The sequence below is a fragment of the Alexandromys fortis genome, unplaced genomic scaffold, assembly GCF_014885135.2.
Source record: "Alexandromys fortis isolate MF-2015 unplaced genomic scaffold, M_Fortis_MF-2015_v1.1 scaffold_4, whole genome shotgun sequence".
NCBI lineage: Eukaryota > Metazoa > Chordata > Mammalia > Rodentia > Cricetidae > Alexandromys > Alexandromys fortis.
The window spans coordinates 21,155,057-21,176,664 of NW_026067944.1; the positions used below are offsets into that span (position 1 = coordinate 21,155,057).

General features: G+C 35.3%; 2 protein-coding genes across 2 annotated transcripts; both read right to left on the bottom strand.

Annotated features, from left to right (window-relative positions):
- Positions 1-8,253: 8,253 nt before the first annotated feature.
- LOC126505747 (olfactory receptor 5H2-like) lies at positions 8,254-9,177 on the bottom strand. Its single transcript, XM_050148985.1, has one exon. It carries the CDS (start codon positions 9,175-9,177, stop codon positions 8,254-8,256), a length of 924 nt encoding a protein of 307 aa, XP_050004942.1.
- A 10,630-nt stretch (positions 9,178-19,807) lies between these two features.
- On the bottom strand, positions 19,808-20,737 carry LOC126505799 (olfactory receptor 5K3-like). The gene has a single exon (XM_050149050.1). The coding sequence runs from the start codon at positions 20,735-20,737 to the stop codon at positions 19,808-19,810; it is 930 nt and encodes a 309-aa protein (XP_050005007.1).
- Between the last annotated feature and the right edge of the window lie 871 nt (positions 20,738-21,608).

The following is a 21,608-nucleotide window of genomic DNA, read 5'->3' on the forward strand; positions in this document are numbered from 1 at the left end:
GTGCTCCAATGTGGGTCTCTGCCTCTGTCTCCTTTCATCGCCTGATGAAGGTTAATATTCAGGAGGATGCCTATATGTTTTTCTTTGGGTTCTCCTTCTTATTTAGCTTCTCTAAGATCACGAATTATAGGCTTACTGTCTCTTTAAAGATTTTGTTTAAACATTTTCTTTCTAAAATGTCTATACTCACCCTGCTCTGCTTTCCAACATGGCAGAGGTCCGTTTACCTCTAGCACTGGGAGCCATGTTTACCACACCAACACTGGGAAGCAGTGGCCCCATGCTGTCACCAAGTAATTTGCAGCATGCTGCTTAAAAACCCCATTCAAGTTTTTTGTAACAGGACCTCCTGAAAGAGACATGGCAATTTGAGTGATCAGCATGAATCAGGAAACTATTTCTTAAATGAGCTGTACAGTTTTGCTGCTAATGCTAAGTCAGGAAGATACTTTTGTAGGTCTGGAAATCCACATTTTTTAAAACCTCTTAGTATTTATGTGGATTTTTTTTGCCAAATGATTGAGCTTTGCTTGTAAGCAGAGACTTTTCTTTTGTTTTCTGTATCCCAAACCTAAATAATCACACAGAAGCTAATTTGACAAAAGGATCAGGTATATTTCTAGCTAGCTCTTATATCTTAAATTAACCCATTTCTATAAATTGGTGTATTATCTTGAGACTGTGACTTACCTGTAAGATTCTGACATCTTTCTCCTTCATCAGCTATATGACATCACCCTGACTCTGTTTTCTCTCCTCCTCTATATCTGCTTGAATTTCCAACCTTGTTATATTCTCTCCTTTCATAGGCCAAGTCAGTTTATTTATTAGGAAATGGTAATAAAATATATTTGTAGGATACAAGGGGGAATCACATAACATAGTAGATTTTGATCTATTCACCAAACAGAAGCATATATTGATTTTAATGATACAAATATTGAGTAAAATGTTTCTTGACATCACTGTAAGTTATTTTCCTGTTGTGGTTGTAAAATATCATGACTAAAAGCAAATTATGAAGGAGTTTTTTCTTGGTTATGTTCCCAGATGAGTAGAATAAATGATAGGGACAGAATGAACAGATACAGGACAGGTTGCTAGAGCAGGAAGTGGGATGATTACAATTCATCAGTACATCAAGAAACACTACAAACTTGAAAAATGTTGAATCTCTAATCTCTCAAAACCAACTTCCATCAAAATTCCTTTTCTAAAGTTCTATAGCATCAAAAAACAGCACCACCAGCTGAGGGCCTGCTTATAATGGAGACATGTAAGCACAGATACATGAACTATTGAGGGGCTTTTTTCATTTGAGACACTACTGGTTGATCCCTTGCCCCATAGATTAATGTCCATCTCATATTAGATGCATTTATTCTGCATTTATTCTGCATTTATTCTGCATTTATTCCGGATTTAAAGTTCCTATAGTCTTTAATAATTTCAACACTGTCAAAAGTAAATTCCAAAGTTGTTATTGAGGAAATTTCTTAACTATGACCTCTGTAAAATAAAAATGGAAATTGTATACTTCTAATATATATTGTCACAGAATATACACAACTATTTCAAAAGCGTTGTAGCCCATGTGTTCATATCTCCATTTCTCTTAATCTGAAATTTCCTTTAACATCATGTCCCCTCTTAGTACCCTGCTGATTCCTGCACAAGCAGGCTCCTACAGAGTGGCTCCCAATGGGGAAGGCTAGGCACGAAGGAATAATGTGATGGTCACTACAAGGCAAAAGAGTGCACCCAGGAAACACAGCATGCTACTACACAAAGAGGACCAAAAGGTGAGTGACAAGCCACCAGGTTGGATCCTACTCCCTAAATTCTCAATAATGGGCAAAACCCCGGGCCGCTATACCACCTGTTGGCTTCTCCACCCAGCCAACAGGAGACTTTCCTGAAGGTAGGCTGCTCCATTATGTCCATACAGATCATCAGACCCAGCAAGCTTCAAGTACCATCTTACCCCAAAGCCCTCCTATGCCCATGCAACTTCAATGGAACTCTGAAACACGGCCTACTACTACCCAGGGAGGATAAAGAGGTGAGTGACCAGCCTAATGGCAGGACACCCCACTCTCTAGGCCCTCTATATTAGGTCAAAACACCAAGAACCACCCCCACTGGCTTTGGCTTTTCTAGCTAGCCAACAAAAGAGTGTCCTACAGGTAGGCTGCTCCAATATCCCCATTCCATCCACTGGGCCCTGAAAGCTACAAATTCTTCCCTGTCCCAAAGTTTGCTTATACCCTACAACTTCAGTGGAACTCTGAAAAACAGCCTACTGCTACACAAAAAGGACCAAAAAGTGAGTAACCAGCCACCTGGTAGGACACTCCAATCTCCACTCCATACTGGGGAAAAACCTGGGGCCTCTCCCTCACCTTGCTCAGCTTCTATAGACAGCCAGCACATGAGTTTCCTGAGAGGAAGCTGCTCCAAAACTCCTGAGACATAGACAGTGACTATACAAAGCAGACCAAGAAAAGTACCCAAGATGTAGAGAACCACAGTAAGAATTGGACCAAGATGGAAAGACGCTGATGGCACCAATTGAAGGCAGAGATGGGTAGGGGCCAATGCAAGAATTCATCCATCATCCTAAAGAGCAACATGGTAACACCAGACTTGGTAATCTTAACCAAGATGAAGCAGAAGAAAACTATTTTAAACACTACTTTATGAAGATGATGGAGACCTTTAAAAAGGAAATGAGAAACTCCCTTGAAGAAATGAAGGAAAAGACAAGCAAAAAAATTGAAGACATTAATAAATTCCTCAAAGCAAACCAAGAAAAATCAATTAAACAAGTGAAGCAAACAGTAAAAGACTTGAAGATTGAAATAGAGGTAATAAAGAAAACACAAACTGAAAGAATTCTGGATACAAAAAAATCTGCATAAATAAATGGAAACTACTGAGGAAAATAAACAACAGAATACAAGAGATGCAAGAGATATTCTCAGGGATTGAAGATACTATAGAAGAAATAGATTCATTGGTCTAAGAAAACAACAAATCCAACAAATTCTTAACACAAAACATCCAGGAAATCTGGAACACCATGAAAAGCCCAAACCTAAAAAAAATAGGGAGAGAAGAAGCAGAAGAACTCCAGCTCAAAGGCATAGAAAAGTTATTCAATAAAGCCAGAGAAGAAAATTCTCCCAAACTGAAGAAGGATATCCTTATGACTGTACAAGAAGCTTACAGAACACTTATATGAAAAAGTTCATTCACTATATAATAATCAAAACCCAAAACATATAGAATAAAGAGACAATATTAAGAGCTTCAATGATAAAAGGTCAAGTAACATATAAAGGTAGACCTACCAGTATTACATCCAACTTCCCAATGGAAACCATGAAAGCCAGAAAGTGTTGGAGAAAGGGTATCTTGTCCCTCCCAGATGCCCAGCTAGCTTAGACTCAAAGTAATCACACAGATACTATATTATTTAAAAACACTGCTTGACATATTAGTTCTAACTTCTTCTCAGCTAGCTCTTACATTTTAATTTAACCCATTTCTATTAATCTGCATATTGCGACATGGCTGTGGCTAATCTGGTAAAATTCCCAGCATCTGTCTCTGGCAGCTTCATGGAGTCTCTCTGACCCTGCCTCCTTTCTCCCAGTGGTGTGGGATATTCTTCAGTCTGTGTGTTGCTTTTCTTGGTTAATGAATAAAGAAACTGCTTTGGCCCATGTATTAAAGGTTACTTTCCAATTTCTCTTCTATCAGGTTCAGTATGGTCAGATTTATATTGATGTCTTTAATTCATTTGGACTTGAGTTTGGTGCATGATGATAGATATGGATCTATTTTTGTTCTTCTACATGTTGACATCTAGTTATACCAGCACCAGATAATTTCCTTTTTTTCATTGTACAATTTTAACTTCTTTGTCAAAAATCAGGTGTGTGGATTAATATCTGGGTCATCAATTCATTTCCATTGTTCAACCTCTCTGTTTTTATGTTAATACCAAGCTGTTTTGATTACTGTAGCTCTGTAATAAAACTTCATGTTAGGAATGGTGATGCCTCCAGAAGTTCCTTTATTGTACAGGATAGTTTTAGCTGTCCTGTGTTTTTTGTTTTTCCATGTGAAGTTGGTTATTGTTCTTTCAATGTCTGTTAAGAATGTGTCTGGATTTTGAGGGGGATTGCATTGAATCTATAGATTGCTTTTGGTAGGATTGCCATTTTTACTCTGTTGATCCTACATATCCAAGAGCATGCGGGATATTTTCATTTTCTGGTATCTTCTTCAATTTCTTTCTTCAAAGACTTAAAGTTCTTGTAAAATAGGTCTTTTACTTATTTGGTTAGTGTTACCCCAAAATATTTTATGTTGTTTGTGGCTTTTGTAAAAGGTGATGTTTCTCTAATTTTTCTCTCAGCTTCTTTATCATTTGTGTATAGGAAGGCTACTGATATTTTTTTAGTTGATCTTACTTCCTGTCACATCACTGAAGGTATTTATCAGCTGGTAGAGTTTTGGGGGTCACTTATATACATTATTATATCATCTGCAAATAACAAAATTTGACTTCTTCCTTTTTAAAATGAATCCATTTAGTCTCCTTTTGATGTCTTATTGCTATTGCTAAAATTTCAAGAGTTCTGCTGAAAAGATATTGAGAGAGTGAAGAGCCTTGTTCTATTCCTGATTTAGTGAAAATGCTTTGAGTTTCTATATTTCATTTGATGTTGGCTGTCAGTTTGTTGTATATTGCTTTTACTATGTTTAGACATGTTCCTTGTATTCCTTATCTTTCAAAGACCTTTATCATGAAGGGGTGTTGGATTTTGTCAAATGCTTTTTCAGCATCTAATAAAATGATCATATGTTTTTATTTCTTTCAATTTATTTATATGATGTATTACATTGATAAATTTTTGTGTGTTGAACCAGCCCTGCATCTCTGGGACAGAAGCTGACTTGATCATGGGTGGATGATTTTTTTTATGTGTACTTGGATATAGCTTGCCAGTATTTTATTGAGTATTTTTGCATCCATGCTCATGAGTGAGATTGGTCTGTATTTTTTTTTCTTGATTGAGTCTTTGTGTGGTTTGGTGTTAGCGTAACTGTAGCCTCATATAAACACTCTAAGGAGTATAGGTTTTAGCTCTGCTTGGAAGTTCTGGTAGAATTCTGCACTAAAACTATCCAGTCCCTGCCCTCTTGGTTGGGGGGTTTGATGACAGCTTCTATTTCCTTGCAGTTTATAGGTCTATTTAAATTGATCACCTTGTCTTGATTTAGTTTTGGTATATGGTATCTATCTAAAATATTGTGAATTTCTTTTATATTTTCCAATTTTGTGGAGTACAGGTTTTTGTAGTATGACCTAATAATTCTCTGAATATCATCGGTGTCTCTGGTTAAGTCACCCTTTTCATTTCTAATTTTGTTAATTTGAATGTTCTCTCTGTCTTTTGATTAGTTTGGATAAGGATTTGTCAATCTTGTTGATTTTTTCAAAGAACCAACTCTTTGTTTCATTGATTCTTTGTATTGTTTTCTTTGTTTCTATTTTCTTGATTTGAGCCCTCAATTTGATTATTTCTCATCTTTTACTCCTCCTGGGTGAGTCTGTTTCTTTTTGTTCTAGAGCTTTCAGGTGTGCTGTTAAGTCACTAATGTGAGCTTTCTTCATTTTCTTTATCTGGCCAGTTAGTGCTATGAACTTTCCTCTTAGCTCTGCTTTCATGGTGCCCCATTGGTTTGGATATGTTGTGCCTTCATTTTCATTGAATTCAAGAAAATCTTTAATTTCTTTCTTCATTTCTTCCTTGGCCCAGGGGTGGTTCAGTAGTTCACTGTTCAGTTGCCATTAATTTGTAGGCTTTCTGAGAATAGTATTGTTCAATTCTAATTGAAATTCTTCGTGATCTGATAAGACACAGAGGTTACTTCTTTTTTTTTATATCTGTGGCGATTTGTTTTGTTACCGAGTATATGATCAATTTTAGAGAAGGTTCCATGAGATGCTGAGAAGAAGGTATATTCTTTTGTGTTTGGGAAGGAGTTGGGGGAGAAGCCTGTGGCATTTTTTTTTTTTGGCCCACTGGGGAAAGTCCTAGATAGTAGTGCATCCCACCCTGTGGCTGTTCATTGAGCTCTTAAGTCCCCTCAGTATTGGAGCAAGCTGTGTTTCAGAGTTCCACTGAGGTTGTAGGATGATAGGCATGTTTGGGGGTGGGGTGTGGCTAGCAGTTTGAATGGCCTTGATTCCTAAATCTTATTAGTTGCAGCTTTTGTATGTACTTATTGTCTAGGAAAAGAAAGCCTTTAGAAATTGTTTCAAAATTTTGCAGGTTATCTGGGTAGGGTGATACCTTCAGAGTACCTATATTCCTGTTTCAGTTCAGAGCAGGCAGCCTCTCACTAATGGCAACAATCATTTAACAATTACAAACTCATTGTCACATTATGCCGTGGCTCTAATATTAAGCTCATAATATTCGGCTCATCAAAGTATACATTTCTATTTCTTTTTGCCAGAATTATTTTCTCCTATTTTATGCCTGTATAAGAGTAGTCAATAATTATCTATGCAAGAGTAATAAATAACTCCAAATAAAAAGACTCAAAATTATGCTCTCTTGAAATTTCTTTCACTAAATTAACTAATCCATTACTCTATAACCCAGCCCCATATAATTCTCAGGACATGGACAGACAACAGATATTTTCCAAAAATATAATAGAGATGCTCTCTAACCCAGTTGTTAATACAGTGGTTACTTCATTCCAAAATTTCATGAGTCAAGCACCACATACATATTATTCTCAACACTACTGTCTTCTAGGCTGTAGACCTCATGGCCAAAGTTAATAATGTATCTTCAAATTACCTAAGTTTTAAGACTGCTATGCAACAGTGTACTTAGTCTGTTTAACATTCTTTTAAGAGAACAATGTAGCAAACAGTCTTGTTCATCTTGTATTTCCTATAAATTAATAGTTGCATCTTAAATTAGGTACTCTTTCTCACAATTTCCCAGAATAATGCATGTGTGTCGTTTGTTGAATGTAGCAATTGCACAGGTTGAAAGCAATGTTCTAAAATCTACCACAAAGGCTGAACTCAACGTTTATGGATATTTAGTGATTAAAAATAATGTTTGTAGTATTGTTTGTTATCAGTTTGGACCAGTTGAAGCCACTGAATTAATCACTTCTAAAATTCCATTAATAAATTCTCTATAAAATATTCTTTTCCTTTCTTCTACTGTGTGATATTTTTCAAATTGTTAAGTAAAGAAGAGAGCAGTGTCCCATTCAAGAGGCAGAAAGATACAGTCACACAGTTACACAAACTGGACACACTGACAATTCAAACTCTCAAAAAAAAAAAAAAAAGAAAATCAATGGAAGACATGGGGAGCATGAAATGAAGAATTAAAATCTGGTCTTGCTCTTGACTAAGTGACTCCAAGGGAGTGTTTGTAACTGTTTCCATAATGTGACGATGTTGCATTATTGCTGACTGAGAGTTAATCACTACTTTGTTAAATCCATGCACTAGGCTCCTACTGTAATCTCCTAATTTCTGCTTATAGCATTCCACCAGCTTTCTATTCAAAAATTTCAAAGACTTTCATATACTCCTCAAAATATAGATATGTCCTTTATGTAGACATCTCAATTTTGGTACAATATTCTGTACTCATTACATATCTGTTGTGGTAAAACACCATGACCAAAAGCAAATTGCAGAAGAAATGGATTACCTTACTTTACTGTTCCAAGAAAGATTTGGATGTTAAGGCAATTGACAAATAGAGAAGGAAGCTGACTGATCATATTTTGTCGCAGACCAGGAAACAGATTGAGCAAACTAAAAGTAGGGAAAGTCAAAAAACTCTCAAACCTCAACTCCAGTGATGTACTTCCATCAGAAAATCTGGTCTTCTAGCAATTCCATAGTATCTTTAAGCAGCAAATCAGCTGATTACCAAATGCTTAAATACATACACTGTTGGGAAACATTTCTTAATCAAACAACCGCAAACACCAATATTTTACAGATTTTATTAGACAAATCAAGTTAAGTCATAAATAGTGATTGAAAAAAATTATGTAGGCAGAGTCAAATAAAGACAAGAAAAGTAAAATGCAAAATTCTGTGGACATTTCTTAATAAAACATATACAATTTACACAGAGTAAAAGGAGACTTTTTAAAATTTAATAAAAAAGAGGAAATTTATGAGATTTACACACTTTTCTTTAACAATTTTTTCAGAGAATCCATAACTTGTTTGTTTCTCAGGCTATAGATAATTGGATTTAACAAAGGAATTAATACTGTGTAAAGCACAGAGTCTATGATATCTTGATCATCTGCTTCTTGAGAGGGAGGAAGGACGTACATAAAGAGAAGAGGCCCATAGTATAAAGACACAGATAAGAGATGGGCACCACATGTAGAGAAAGCCTTTCTTATGCCTTGGACAGACTTCCTTTGTAAAATTGTAAACAGGACTAGTGTATATGACACAAGAACAATCACAATGGTGAAGGCTTGAATTAAACCAGCCAAAACAAACACCAGTTGAAAATTAAGAGTAGAGTCAGTACAGGAAATCTTTAGTAATGGTATAATATCACAGTAAAAGTGATGCACTATGTTGGAATTGCAAAAGGTTAAAAGAAATAAAAATCCCTCATGTATTGAAGCATAGATAATGCCACCTAAAAAAGATAGGATTAATAGACATATGCAAAGCCTATTAGTCATAACCAATGGATAAAGTAATGGTTTGCAAATGGCTATATAACGATCATAAGCCATAGCTGCCAACAGAAAGCATTCTGTAGTAACAAAGACTGCAAAGGAAAAGAACTGTATCATGCATTCAGAGAAGGAAATCATCTTACTCATCTGTAAGAAATTGAGTAACATCTTTGGTGTCACTGTGGATGATAAACAGGCATCCACAAATGCCAGATGACCAAGGAAAAAGTACATGGGGATGTGTAAGTGAGGGTCATTCCATATAAGAGTGATTAGACCAAGATTACCTACAATAGTGATGAGGTAGATCACCAGGAATACCAAGAAAAGGGGCACCTGTAGCTTTGGCGAGCCTGTGAGTCCTGTAAGAACAAACTCTGTCAGCAAAGTTGAATTTTTCATTTGTGAGTTATCACTGGATATCTCCTGAAAGGAAATATAAGAAAAAGAATGTTTACCAGTATTTATAATTCAAATATCAGGAGAGTACATTTGATATAGAATAATAACCATATCTATATAGCATTTAACTGTTTTTTTCCTCTTACTTCTACTTATAGGATGTGATTGAGTAAATTAAAAAGTTTAAATAGGCAATGCTTTTAATTATAAAAATGATGAAATGATGTGATATCAAAAAGTATTGTTCATATAATTAAAATGTTGATAAAATGGCTAGTCAACATTTAAAATGACATTGAGAGAAATGGTTATGATGAAAGCTTTTGGAATATCAATATTGTGACTTTTTCTCATATTTAGTGTGTGCATGAGTGTCAGTAAAGAAGAGAAGTATTACTTGGCTTCTAGGTTTATGCTAATAAGCTGAAACTGAACATGTAGACATATTTTCAAATTTATAGTATGAGTACGCTCCGAACAACCAGTTGTTTCCATCATAACATGACTAGAGTATTGATGAAGAATGGGTTGTTTAAGGCATCATGTGGACCAAGAAGCTGACTGTACGAAATGCATTTAATGAAATTATTTGAAAGAAGTTTTCTTTAAAAGTATGTGTTAATTCATAGCTCATTTTCTTCTTCATATTCTTGATTACAGACTGATGTTTGTTCCATTGATTTGTTCACTCGATGCCATACAGTAGATTTTGATGTGGAGAGATGGAAATGGAAACACATAGACTAAAAAGTCTCCATATAAAAATGTAGAAAATCCTGTCAATGTACATATAGCACTTTCCAGAGTGACATTCTGTAAGAGTAGTAACTGCAGTTATCTTTGAAGTGTTGGAGTGTAATATCTCCCCATTATTGACTTTTTTGATTGCTTTCAGTCTTTTCATGTCATCCAGTTATATATTAATAATTTCTGTAATATGCTTGAGTTAGAATCAAAAGAAACATAAGAAAGAAAATATCTGGCTAATACTCATATTACCCTCACTCAAATTATGTGAAAATTATGCCTGGGACATGTCATAAGACACCATGTCAAAAAATTATTTTTAAAAATGATCAGAAAAGCATACAAAGCAAAGTTCAAGTAGAGAATTGAGGATTGTGTCTTAGACAAATATTAAGAAGTCTCAAAGACAAATATGCTGTCAGAAGTCAATATCAATGCTCTTGTATAATGAATAATAGAGATCCCTGATTGATGAAATTAAGAAACTTATGGATGTTACTGAAAATGGTTTCATGAATATGACAGAGGTGAAGTCAAAGAGTAGCAGGAACTGGATTTAGGAGGAAATACACTGAAGAAAGATGTTCCAGGGGAACCAAAGGTTGTGGGTGTGTGGACAGTTTTTTTTCCATTCAAATTATAACCTGTTACCTATGGAACATGTTTGATAAATACATCAGTGGAGAAAATGAAAATATCAAGAGGAGAAAGGGTATAGAAAAGGTGACTTAAGAGTCTTGCAAACAGAACAAAATGGAGGAAAAATGTAGAGTCTCAGAAAACATATAATGAACAAAGTTTGAAGTCACAAGGAAGAACTACCAGAAAAAGAATGGAAGCTAAATGATGTGCAAGTCCTCCATGTCCAGGTTGACTTCTGTCTTCTGTCTGCTGTTCACTGATTACTTGACTACTGCCAGCTCAGGATATTTTTAATTTCTCTTCTGAAAAAAATCAAAATACATTTTCCTAAAAATCTATGCTTACAAAAGTCACTGAATTTGAATTTATTAGCACAAACTATGTGCTTTGAAAATATGAATATGTGTTTTACTGATAGTTCTTTGTGTAATTCAACATTAATTCCTATTAGTTATGAGTGATGTAAGAACTTAGTTCCTCTATTTTTCTGGTTTTATTTGATAGCATTTTCATTTATATTAGTTTAATGTTTCCTGGTAGAGTAAGATCTGACCAAATATTTAATCCTTCTACAAGTGATACATGGAATGTAAACATTTTCCATGATTAAATGAATCATTATGTAGAATAAACTTTCATATGCAATCACAAATGTTTATATTTATATATGAATATGTATGACTTCATTAAACACACATCCTCTATTCTGTCACTTCTCCAGGTGTAAATCATTCTATAATTGTATGCATATGTATGTATATTCAAATAAATTATTTCTGAAGAATAAAACATTGCAAAGGTATTAGTATTTATATAATCGACCTTAAAGATTTTAACTAAAAATGTTACTAAACTAAGTAATCATTTATGCTGTAATTGCAAGAAGAAATTCATTTATAAGAACAATTTTTTCTTAGGTTTATAAAATTAATATTCTACTTCAACAGAACTAAATTCATTGTTAAATGTATAATAAAACATAACAAGCCAAATCAATCATTTTTATGCAATTTTGTATTTTCTTATTCATTTTTGGCCATGTGTTTTCATTGCCATCTTTCCATAACAAAGTCTAAGTTATGTGGGATTTGGTGAACAAATCTATAAGATAAACAGTCTGTAGACATGATCCATGCATTAGAAAATGGGATAAAAGTTAATTCCATAATGATATATCATTTTTAAAATCTTCTTTTACATATCTCCTTAAAATTCTACAGTATGGTCAACTACTTGGTCCTCACAGTATCCTCAACTGTCCATACCTTATCAAGATGGTGGTCATATTGTTTTTATTTTATTTTATGCCAAGCAGAAATATGGTGGTCTAAATATAAAATGACTGTAGTTTAATCATAATTTAACTCTTCAGAGAACAGAGGCTTATTATTACAGATAATATTTCTCTCTTACCCATGTTATGAGATTTGTTGTAGAGGTCTTTAAGAGGTGTCAGGATTTTGAAAGCAGTAAAAAAAACTCAGCAAAGCAGGGATACAGGAAGGCTAGTGCCAATTTTTAAGGCAGTGGCTTGTTTTGGAGTTTTTATTCTATAAACACAGAAAAATGCTGTTTGCATATTTTGCTTGGGTCGAGGTCAACTAACCATAGTCCTGAGAGGGGAACTGAAATTCTTCTGAGATCACAAATGTTCCCTGAGGACAAAGTGCAACTTCTATACAGGGCAGTGTGGACTAGACACAATAGAGGAGTCCAAATGGCTCGATGGAACATCATAAATTTTTACATGATGAATATCCACTCACATACCCAAACCCAGATTGAAAAATTTGAATTGCTTCCTAAAATGCTATTTCTTGTCACAAGTGACACTTTTGACAGGTTTAGGCAAACGATATTCTAAGACAGTATAGGAATGATTTGATAATGTTGGTGTGTCTACTAGAGGAAATAAACCTTCTCACCTTCTGTTGGGCATGACTTGGGGGTCTAGGATCATAAAAATTTATGATGGGCCCTAAAGCTGCTATGATCTTTCAGGTTTTGGGCTGGAAAATTCAAAGAATGAAATTAATAGACCAAAGAAGTGTGCTACAGACAGAAGTTTATTTTTTTTCTTTTTTGTAGTCAATAACTCAAGAGGGAGGTGAGAGAGAAAGAGAAACAGAAAAGGAGTAAGGGAGTCAAGGAGTGAGGAAAGAGAATGAGAAGGGTGGGGAGGGAGAGAAGAAGGGACAGGAAGAGGGGTAGGAGGATGGTAGAGACAGAGATATGAAAAGAGACAAAGACAGCTCTATTTTTCTCTCTTTTTAAAGATTTATTTATTATGTTTACAACTTTCTGCCTCCATTTATACCCACACGCCAGAGGAGGGTGCCAGATCAGTTCACAGATGGTTTAGAGCCACCATGTGGTTGCTGGGAATTGAAATCAAAACCTCTGGAAGAGAAGCCAGTGCTCTTAACCACTGAGCCATCTCTCCAGCCCCAGGTCCATTTCTCTTAAGCGAGAAAAATAACTTACTGCATTTGGAACTTCATAGAGTCAAGAAGCCACAAATGTTGTACCAAATATGGAAAAAGAATTGGCCTCATTTGTTCTTATTACACTGGCCCTTTTGAGAGTTGACAGACAAATCACTGATTTTGTGTCCAGCTCAGTAAAAACAGTGTTCAAGCATAACCTGCTTTAAAAACTGTTGTGACCCTGTAACAGCAACTCCATTGCTACTACAAGAGGCAGTAGCTGAAGGAGGAACTGTTTGAGGATATTTGCAAGTCTATGTAAATAAATTATAATCCAGGTCTTTAGAACTTTGAAGCAAAGCCTTGAAATCCTTATAGAAATTCTCAGCTTTTGATAAATATTTGCTTCACTCATAATGGAGTTTCATAGAGCCTAAATGTACAACCTCAAGCAACAACATGACAATGTGACCTGAATCTTCTCTCCTGAATTAGGGGTTATCTGACATACAAGGTGAATACCACAATGAGGTGTTAAATCTGGACTTGGGGATATTCTGGTTATTGGTAAATATTACTTACATAAATATATATCAACATTTCCATAAGACACTGGCATTATTTTGAGGCTATTGTGGATGATATTGCTTCAATGATTTCTATTCTTTTCGGTTTAAAGCTGCATCAATATTATTATTATTACTACTATAATATTTAATAAAGAATAATTATTAAGTGGACATTAAATGGAGTTACCCTATAATGGGGTGACAAGACTCCTAGAAGAAATCACAGGCTAGCAAATAAAATGTCCAGTATCAGAAATAGGTTTCCTCTCTTGAAGCTGTTGACAAGTGAGTTCTCATAGATCCAAAGATTACAAACTACAGTATTGAGTCCTGGATAATAGCAAAACATGATGGTTAAGACTCTGCTGCTGAAAACATCAGATATTTGAATCACAGAACATGGAGAAATAAAACGGGTTCTCATCTGAATGCTTCCTCTCTGCTTGATAAAATTTATATAGGGTTGGCAAGAGACTTGAACCTAGATGGGCTCCCAGGTGCCCAGGACGATGTCCCCAGTTAGTTCCTTGGGCAACTGAGGATAGGGAACCTGAAACAGCCCTATCCTATAGCCATACTGATGAATATCTTGCATATCACCATAGAACCTTCATCCGGCGATGGATGGAGATAAAGACAGAGACCCACATTGGAGCACCAGACTGAGCTCCCAAGGTCCAAATGAGGAGCAGAAGGAAACATGAGCAAGGAAGTCAGGACTGTGAGGGGTGCACCCACCCACTGAGACAGTGGGGCTGATCTATTAGGAGCTCACCAAGGCCAGCTGGACTGGGACTGAAAAAGCAAGCATGGGATAAAGCCGTACTCTCTGAACATGGCGGACAATGAGCGCTAATGAGAAGCCAAGGATAATGGCACTGGGTTTTGATCCTACTTCATGTTCTGGCTTTGTGGGAGCCTAGCCAGTTTGGATGCTCACCTTCCTAGACTTAGATGGAGGGGGGGGGGACCTTGGACTTTCCACGGTAGGGAACCCTGACTGTTCTTTAGACTGGAGAAGGAGGGGGAGAGGGAGGGAGGGAGAGAGGAGTGGGAGGAGCGGGAGGGAAATGGGAGGCTGGGAGGAGGCAGAATTTTTTTAATAAAAAATAAATAAATAAAAAGAATATTGTTTGTAACGAAGATCCGTACCAATGCAAAGTATTCATTTCTATATCATATCCCCCTTAAAGTGAAAATAAACATATACAAACAATATTTGGGAATTTGGGTGTAGTTCTTTCTATATCACTTTCTGCTTTTTCTTGGGCAATGTATTTTTTGGGGTGTCCATGGACACCTTTCATGGGGTCTCGATCTACCAAACACCCTTAGTCTGGAAAGAACTCACAGGTTCTTATCCTCTGTGGAAACAAAGCAGACCTTTTTTTTCCTAAGCAATATATCCTTAGACTCAAATTTTGAAGTCAAGATGCCTCTAAAATATATATGTTGGTTTAGCTTAGTAGCCTGTACAATGAAATATCTTTCATGGTCTTGACCTCTTTGCTCATATTCTTATTCCTCCCACTCTTCAACTGGACTTTGGGAGCTCAGTCTAGTGTTCTGCTCCAGGTTTCCATCAGTAGCTAGGTGAAGGTTCCATGGTGATTTTAAGGTATTCATCAGTAGGGCAAGGTCAGTTTAGGCACCCTCTTCTATTGCTTAAAGTCTTACCTGGTGGCATCCTTTTGGAAACCTGGAAATTTCTCTAGAGCGACATTTCTTGCCAGTCCCATAATGGCTTCCTCAATAAAGATATCTCTTTCCTTGCTCTCATCTCTGTCTTTTTACTCTATTAATTTTTCTATGAATTTAATATTTATTTCATTATCTTAACTCCATTAATCTATGACTGTACTCTTTTATATTATAACTGTCTAAACTGTTTTTCTTCTCCCAATCCTATGTGCATTTATCCATCACTGTAATCCATTTAGAGGTCATTTTTTTATCTGGATTTGTCTTTATTGTGTGCATATCTGTAATTATTTTTTGAACGGGAGTGTTTTTTTTTCTTTTAATGCAAAGCAGATGTCGTTCTGCCTGTTAGGTCTACACAGGCCAACATAGCATAGGCTTCTGAGATCCATGAACAATGCCCCAGCTCCCTGGTCACAGCAGGTCTCTGTCACCATTAAGCAATTTGTAACATGCTGCTCACAGACCCCATTTAAGTGCTCAACCTCCTGAAAGAGCAACTAGCATGAACCAGGAAGCTACTGTTCCTTAAAGAAGTCATATGGGTTTTTGCTACTAATGCTGAATCAGGAAGAACTCACTTAAAGGAGCTGAGGTACATTTGCTCACTGCCACCAAACAGAGTCCATCTGAAAAAAAAATGCAGTTACCAAGAACTTGCACTAAACTCTGTTTTTCTGTGTTTCTAGAATTCCTTTTCAAGGTATCTCTGGACTTATGTGTGTGTAGTTGGCCCATGTTTGTGTGCCATTCTGTAGATAGAGATTGCTTATTTCCCAGATGCCCAGACCCAAGATAATCACACAAAAACTATGGTAATCACAACACAGGCTAACTACTTAAGCATATTGCTAGCTAGTTCTTATCATTTTTTACAAGTGCAGATTTTAATATAACACTGTCTCCTTATACCATATATATCAGTATGATTAGTAACACGTTAATAACAAGTCTAAATTATCTGTGGTAACTTATTTTTGAAAACATATTTTAAAACACAGGGAGTAAGTTAAAATTCTTCTATTTTAAAAAGAAGCCTGGTAATTTTGAAGATATTGACCATTTTTCCACTTCCAAATTTGATATTTACTTCAAACAATGTTTCTAAATGGATGCCATCACCAACAATGAAAAGCATTGGGAACCAGGGAATTCACATACATAGCCTTGTAGTTTAGATTTTGGTTATCCAGAAAACAAGTCATTTTAGAAAGTGAATATCCAATGAACAGTGCTTTATGGAGGATAAAAAAAAAACAACATTTCCTCTAAAAAGATCAATGTCTCGTATGAGCTTCTAGGGGTACATGAGGAAGCATTCAGAACATAAAATAGTTTATAGGATATATGAAATATACATATGTATAGTATTCATATGTAACATATAGAGATAGGTATTGTATGTATAAGTATGTCGTTTATCTTGGAGATCTTAACAAATTAAACAAATTAGATATTAGAAATTCTAACTGGAGAAAAGATACTAATTGGTTTTAATTCAGCATTTCTTAATCAAGCATATCTCAGAATCACACGAACAGTTTCAGAAAACTCCTGAGCTTTAATGTGTTAAAGCATTCTTGGACAGAAAACAGTAATGATATGCAGAAACAGGTTAAACCATTGCAACCCAGGGTTTCACCTAATTCAATCATTTCCATGCCTGTGAGTCAGTGACTAGGACAGCTCTTTGCTTTCAGAGTGTACTCGTAAGTTAGCCCCAGAGCCTTCACCATACTGTACCGTTTATGGTGGTTGACCTTTGTTGTTCCTAAGCATTGCATAGATAGAGACACCTAGTTGCAGAATACAGGAAAACCATGCTAGAAGTTTATGTCCCCAGCTGTCTAACGTTGATAGTGCCAGTACTTGCTACATAAGTGGCCAAAAATAATTACAAATAGTCCTTCTGAGCTTTGGAACTTGCATGTTATAATTCCAATTTGCCAAACAAGGTGCATTTACCTGTGCTATCGTGACAAAACTGTGATTATGGCAACTAACTACTTTATGATTAGGTCTGAGGCTCATTCTGGTGGAGAAAGTTAATACCCAGTACTATGGATCTGTTCAAAGGCTTATGATCAGCCAAAGACACTATGGGTAAACTCATTATGTTTGTTTAATGGTTATATTGTCCAACTGCCTCCTAAATATTTAAATTTTATACCCATGTAATTAATGTCATAAGAATTGGTGAAAAAAATCTTTTTTTTTTAATGATTGATGTTGGGTCCAGACTCATTGCTGACTTATGCAGGTCAGTGATGTATCTTTTTTCAGATGGAAGTAAATAACAAAAATGAGTGGGTAGCCAGGAGAATTCTGGTATTTGAGCTCAGGACTGGTGCAAACAAAACACTTATTTTTAATACCAAAGTAAGTAAAATATGAGGCGCCATTTACTGTTAGCTTCAGCAAATGCAAGTACACTGAAAGAATGAATACACCTGGTTTGTATTATGTCTTATCTTTGGTCATGTAAAAAGATACAAGAATATTCCTTCTAGACCTTTATCTTTCCCACAGAAATACTGTGAACACACTGGGACATTCCCTTCATGTCCTTACTTTCAAGTGCAGTCACTTATAATCTATGCAATTGTTTCTAGAAGGCTATATTTTGGGAAGAACATTCTACACTCACAGTTCATAGCTCACAGTAATTCATAGTTTTCTTACACAGGTATCCATAATTCCTGGCTGGTCAAGGTGCTGATAACAAATGATGGCTGAGTAATTATTCTTAAATCACTCATTACATTATCTTTAAGTCTATATTAACCCTTCCAAGACTCAGAAAACATTACAAAAAAAAAGGAGTTAAAAGAATGTAAGAGCCAGATGATAGGAGAAGAGTCATGAAACTGTCTAATGGATATGACATAGACTTGCTATTCATTAATTCACAGTATCTTGGTTGTCTGATAGAGTCTGTACAAAACAGCATGTAAAAATTTAGCCTTAAGTAGTGATGAGTCTCATGGCTCTATACCCACGGGAGTCAGTGGTAGTTTGATGCCACCAGGGAAAGTCACTCTCTTCAGTGATGTAGCCGCTGGTGAGTTATTTATGCTCCAGTGGATAGATCCACACCTTTGCTCATGAGGGAGGCTTTGGCTAAACCCAGTAATTCACAAAGTAAAATAGAAAAACAAAACAACATTAAAGTGGGATGGGAAGTTGATGAGTGGAGTGAACATGGAAGGAGATAAGAGAGAGCGGAAGGATGAGTATAGCCAGAGTGCGTTATATATGTGGATGAAGTGTCAAAATCTAATATGTGTATTCTTTTCTCAAAATTTACTATTTGAGATGATAAAATTTCTCCTTTCTCTTTCCTCTAACTCCTTACATAAACTCATCTCCACTTGCCTTCAAATTCATGACCTCTTTTTAAAACTAATTGTTATTGAATATATATACATATATATTCTTAAACATAACTTGTTCTTGAAGTTTGTCTCACATCAGCCTCTTTCCAATCAAATTAATTATTTTATCAGTTTTCCAGGAGATACAGTCCTAACACCCTGTAGCTGGTGCTGGTCTATAAATTCAGATCCCTAAGGTGACATTTCAGGTTGCTACTAACTTGATTCACTTCCAACATGCATCCACACTCCCTCTCTTCAGGTGTTTGACATCTTGATAGCTCATTCCCAAATCTCCCAAATATATATTCTTTAGTGAGGAGAATTTGATTTTAAAATGATAAATACAGTGATGAAATAAAGAATTTAGGTATACGTAAATAGCTTGTTTAGGTGTTTAAGATTTTATGATTTTCAGCAATTTTGACTTCATTACATGTAAATGCCATCTTTATCATTTATTAATATTTCTTCAATAACTAACAAAAAGAAATGATATGAGTGATAAAATTTCTATTGGATAGACAATTTAAATAACTCTCATATGTAGTGGATAAGTTAGCAAGTTCTAGGAAAAAGTTTAAAAGTTCAAAAATTACTTTGCAAAGAACAGCATTTCATGTTCAAATTGCCAAAAAGTAGTGTAAAGGTACCCTCATTCAGATAACTTATAACAAAACACTGAAACTAAAGATTAAATTTTGGTTAACTAAAATGTAATCTCTGTGAATATAGGTGTAAAAATAAAGTCAGGTTAAAGCCAAACACAAGCATACAATTTGCTTTCAACAATGGTATTTTTAAGAAAAGACTTAACAGAAAAGATAAGTGCAATGCTTGAAATGTCTTTGAGATTTAAATGTATGATTTTGGATCAAAAGTATTATCAATTATTAATTATAACTGCATTTAACATGCTTACTTGTATTCTTAGCACTAATAGGAATTGTCAAGAACTGAGTAACTGGTTTTACAACTTCTAACACATCCAGTTTCTAAGATTTTGAAGTAAACTTTAGAAAACCTGTTCCTTCTGAACTACTTTAAATAAATTATACCATCATTTTATTGTTAATATTTTAGTTACAAAGTTGTACTCTTCTGCTTTTTAAAGAATCCAGAGATCCATGTAAAGTTTAAGTTAATTTTCTTAGGAGCTGTTTTCAGAGCACTACAATTTTCTCTTTATTGTTCTTTTCAACACATTTATTACTTCCTTATTTCTAAGACTATAAATAAAGGGGTTTAATAAAGGAATTACTAGAGTATAAAAAATAGCGACAGGTATATCTTTATACTCTTCATTAACTGAACTTGGTCGAATATACATGTAGAGAAGAGAACCATAGAATATTGACACAGACAGAAAGTGGGAAACACAAGTAGATAAGGCTTTGCTTCTTCCCTCTTTGGACTTCATTGTGAATATAGTAAAAAGGATGTAGAAATAAGATATCAGGACTACAGTAATGGTAAAACTTTGAATTGAACCAGAAAAGATAAGTATCATCAATTCATTGATATAAGGGTCAACACATGAAAGTCTATATAATGGAAGGACATCACAAAAGAAGTGCTTGATTACATGAGACCTACAGAAAGATAACCTGAATAAGAACCCTATATGAATCATGGAATGCAGGGATCCTGCTATGTAGGCTCCTGTGGTCATCTGAAGACAGAGCTTCTTGGACATCATAATGTGGTACTGCAGAGGGTTGCATATCGCCACATAGCGGTCATATGCCATTGCTGCCAAGAGGAAGCAGTCTGTGGTTTCAGCAAAACAAAGAAAGTAGAACTGTGCCATGCATTCATACAAAGACATCTTTCTGTTTACAGAGAAGAAGTTCTGTAGCATCTTGGGAGTGATAGCAGAGGAGCAGCAGGAATCCATGAGAGCCAGATTACCCAGAAAGATGTACATGGGTGTGTGAAGACGGCGTTCCATGTAAATCAAGACCACCAGCCCAAGATTCCCAACCATGGTGACCAGATAGATGGCAGAGAACAGCAGGAATAGAAGGGTCTTTAGATCTTGGTGATCTGAGAATCCCAACAGGATGAATTCTGTTGTCAAGGAGTAGTTGTTCTCAGTCATCTTTATGATCATAAGAGAGAAAGATGTAAGATTGAAACTGTGAATTTATCATTCTCACTTTGCTTTGTATAACTCATAGGAGCATTTCTTCTTCAAATATCACCCACTGTATTTGAAATGAAGCTCATGTATTTTGCATGGTTATTTTCTTTTCTCTTAAAACATTGTCATATTTAATGGATAGTTGTAAATTACAAAGTTCATAAGAGTTTTTGGTACTAGGGTGAAAACTCAAATTGGAAAGGGTTACCTTTCTGCAAAATGTAAAGACATAAAGAAAATTTAGGTTGCCCAAATTTGGCACAATATCCTCAAATAATCTGCTTTTTTTGATGTTCCTCTTTCTCCCAAAATTTTAAAATCAATTTTCTTACAAGTATGACAAAATTATTTTCACATCTCTTCCAGAGCAATAATAATTTAAAAAAAATGTGTCACAGATGTATTAAATTTATATATAAGAGGTTGCCTGAAGATCATTAAGAACATGGAGGGTGATTCACCTGCAATAAAGGCACTTGGGTTGCTAAAGATAAAATACATTTATATTATTGTCTCTCTTCTCTTTTCCTTGTCACAACAACTTTCACAAATGTTGACTTTTTCTGTGGATTTTTCATATTGATTTTTCCAACTATCTAAATCCCTCCTCTTATTTGTAAGAGACATTTTATAATCAAAGTTATTAATAAAATTTTAACTCATTTCCTAGACCACAGCAATGTCATATTCTGAATAGTGGAACATATTATCATTCACAACAATATCCACAATTTCTTCTGCATAATTGGACAATTTTTTATTTCTCTCATAAGTGCTTCAATGATTTTTTAAATTATACTATAAGCATTTTGTGGCTTATTGCTACAGA

Coding starts and splice junctions, on each gene's coding strand:
- LOC126505747 (XM_050148985.1), bottom strand. CDS start 9,177: ATGAAAAATTCAACTTTGCTGACAGAGTTTGTTCTTACAGGACTCACA.
- LOC126505799 (XM_050149050.1), bottom strand. CDS start 20,737: ATGACTGAGAACAACTACTCCTTGACAACAGAATTCATCCTGTTGGGA.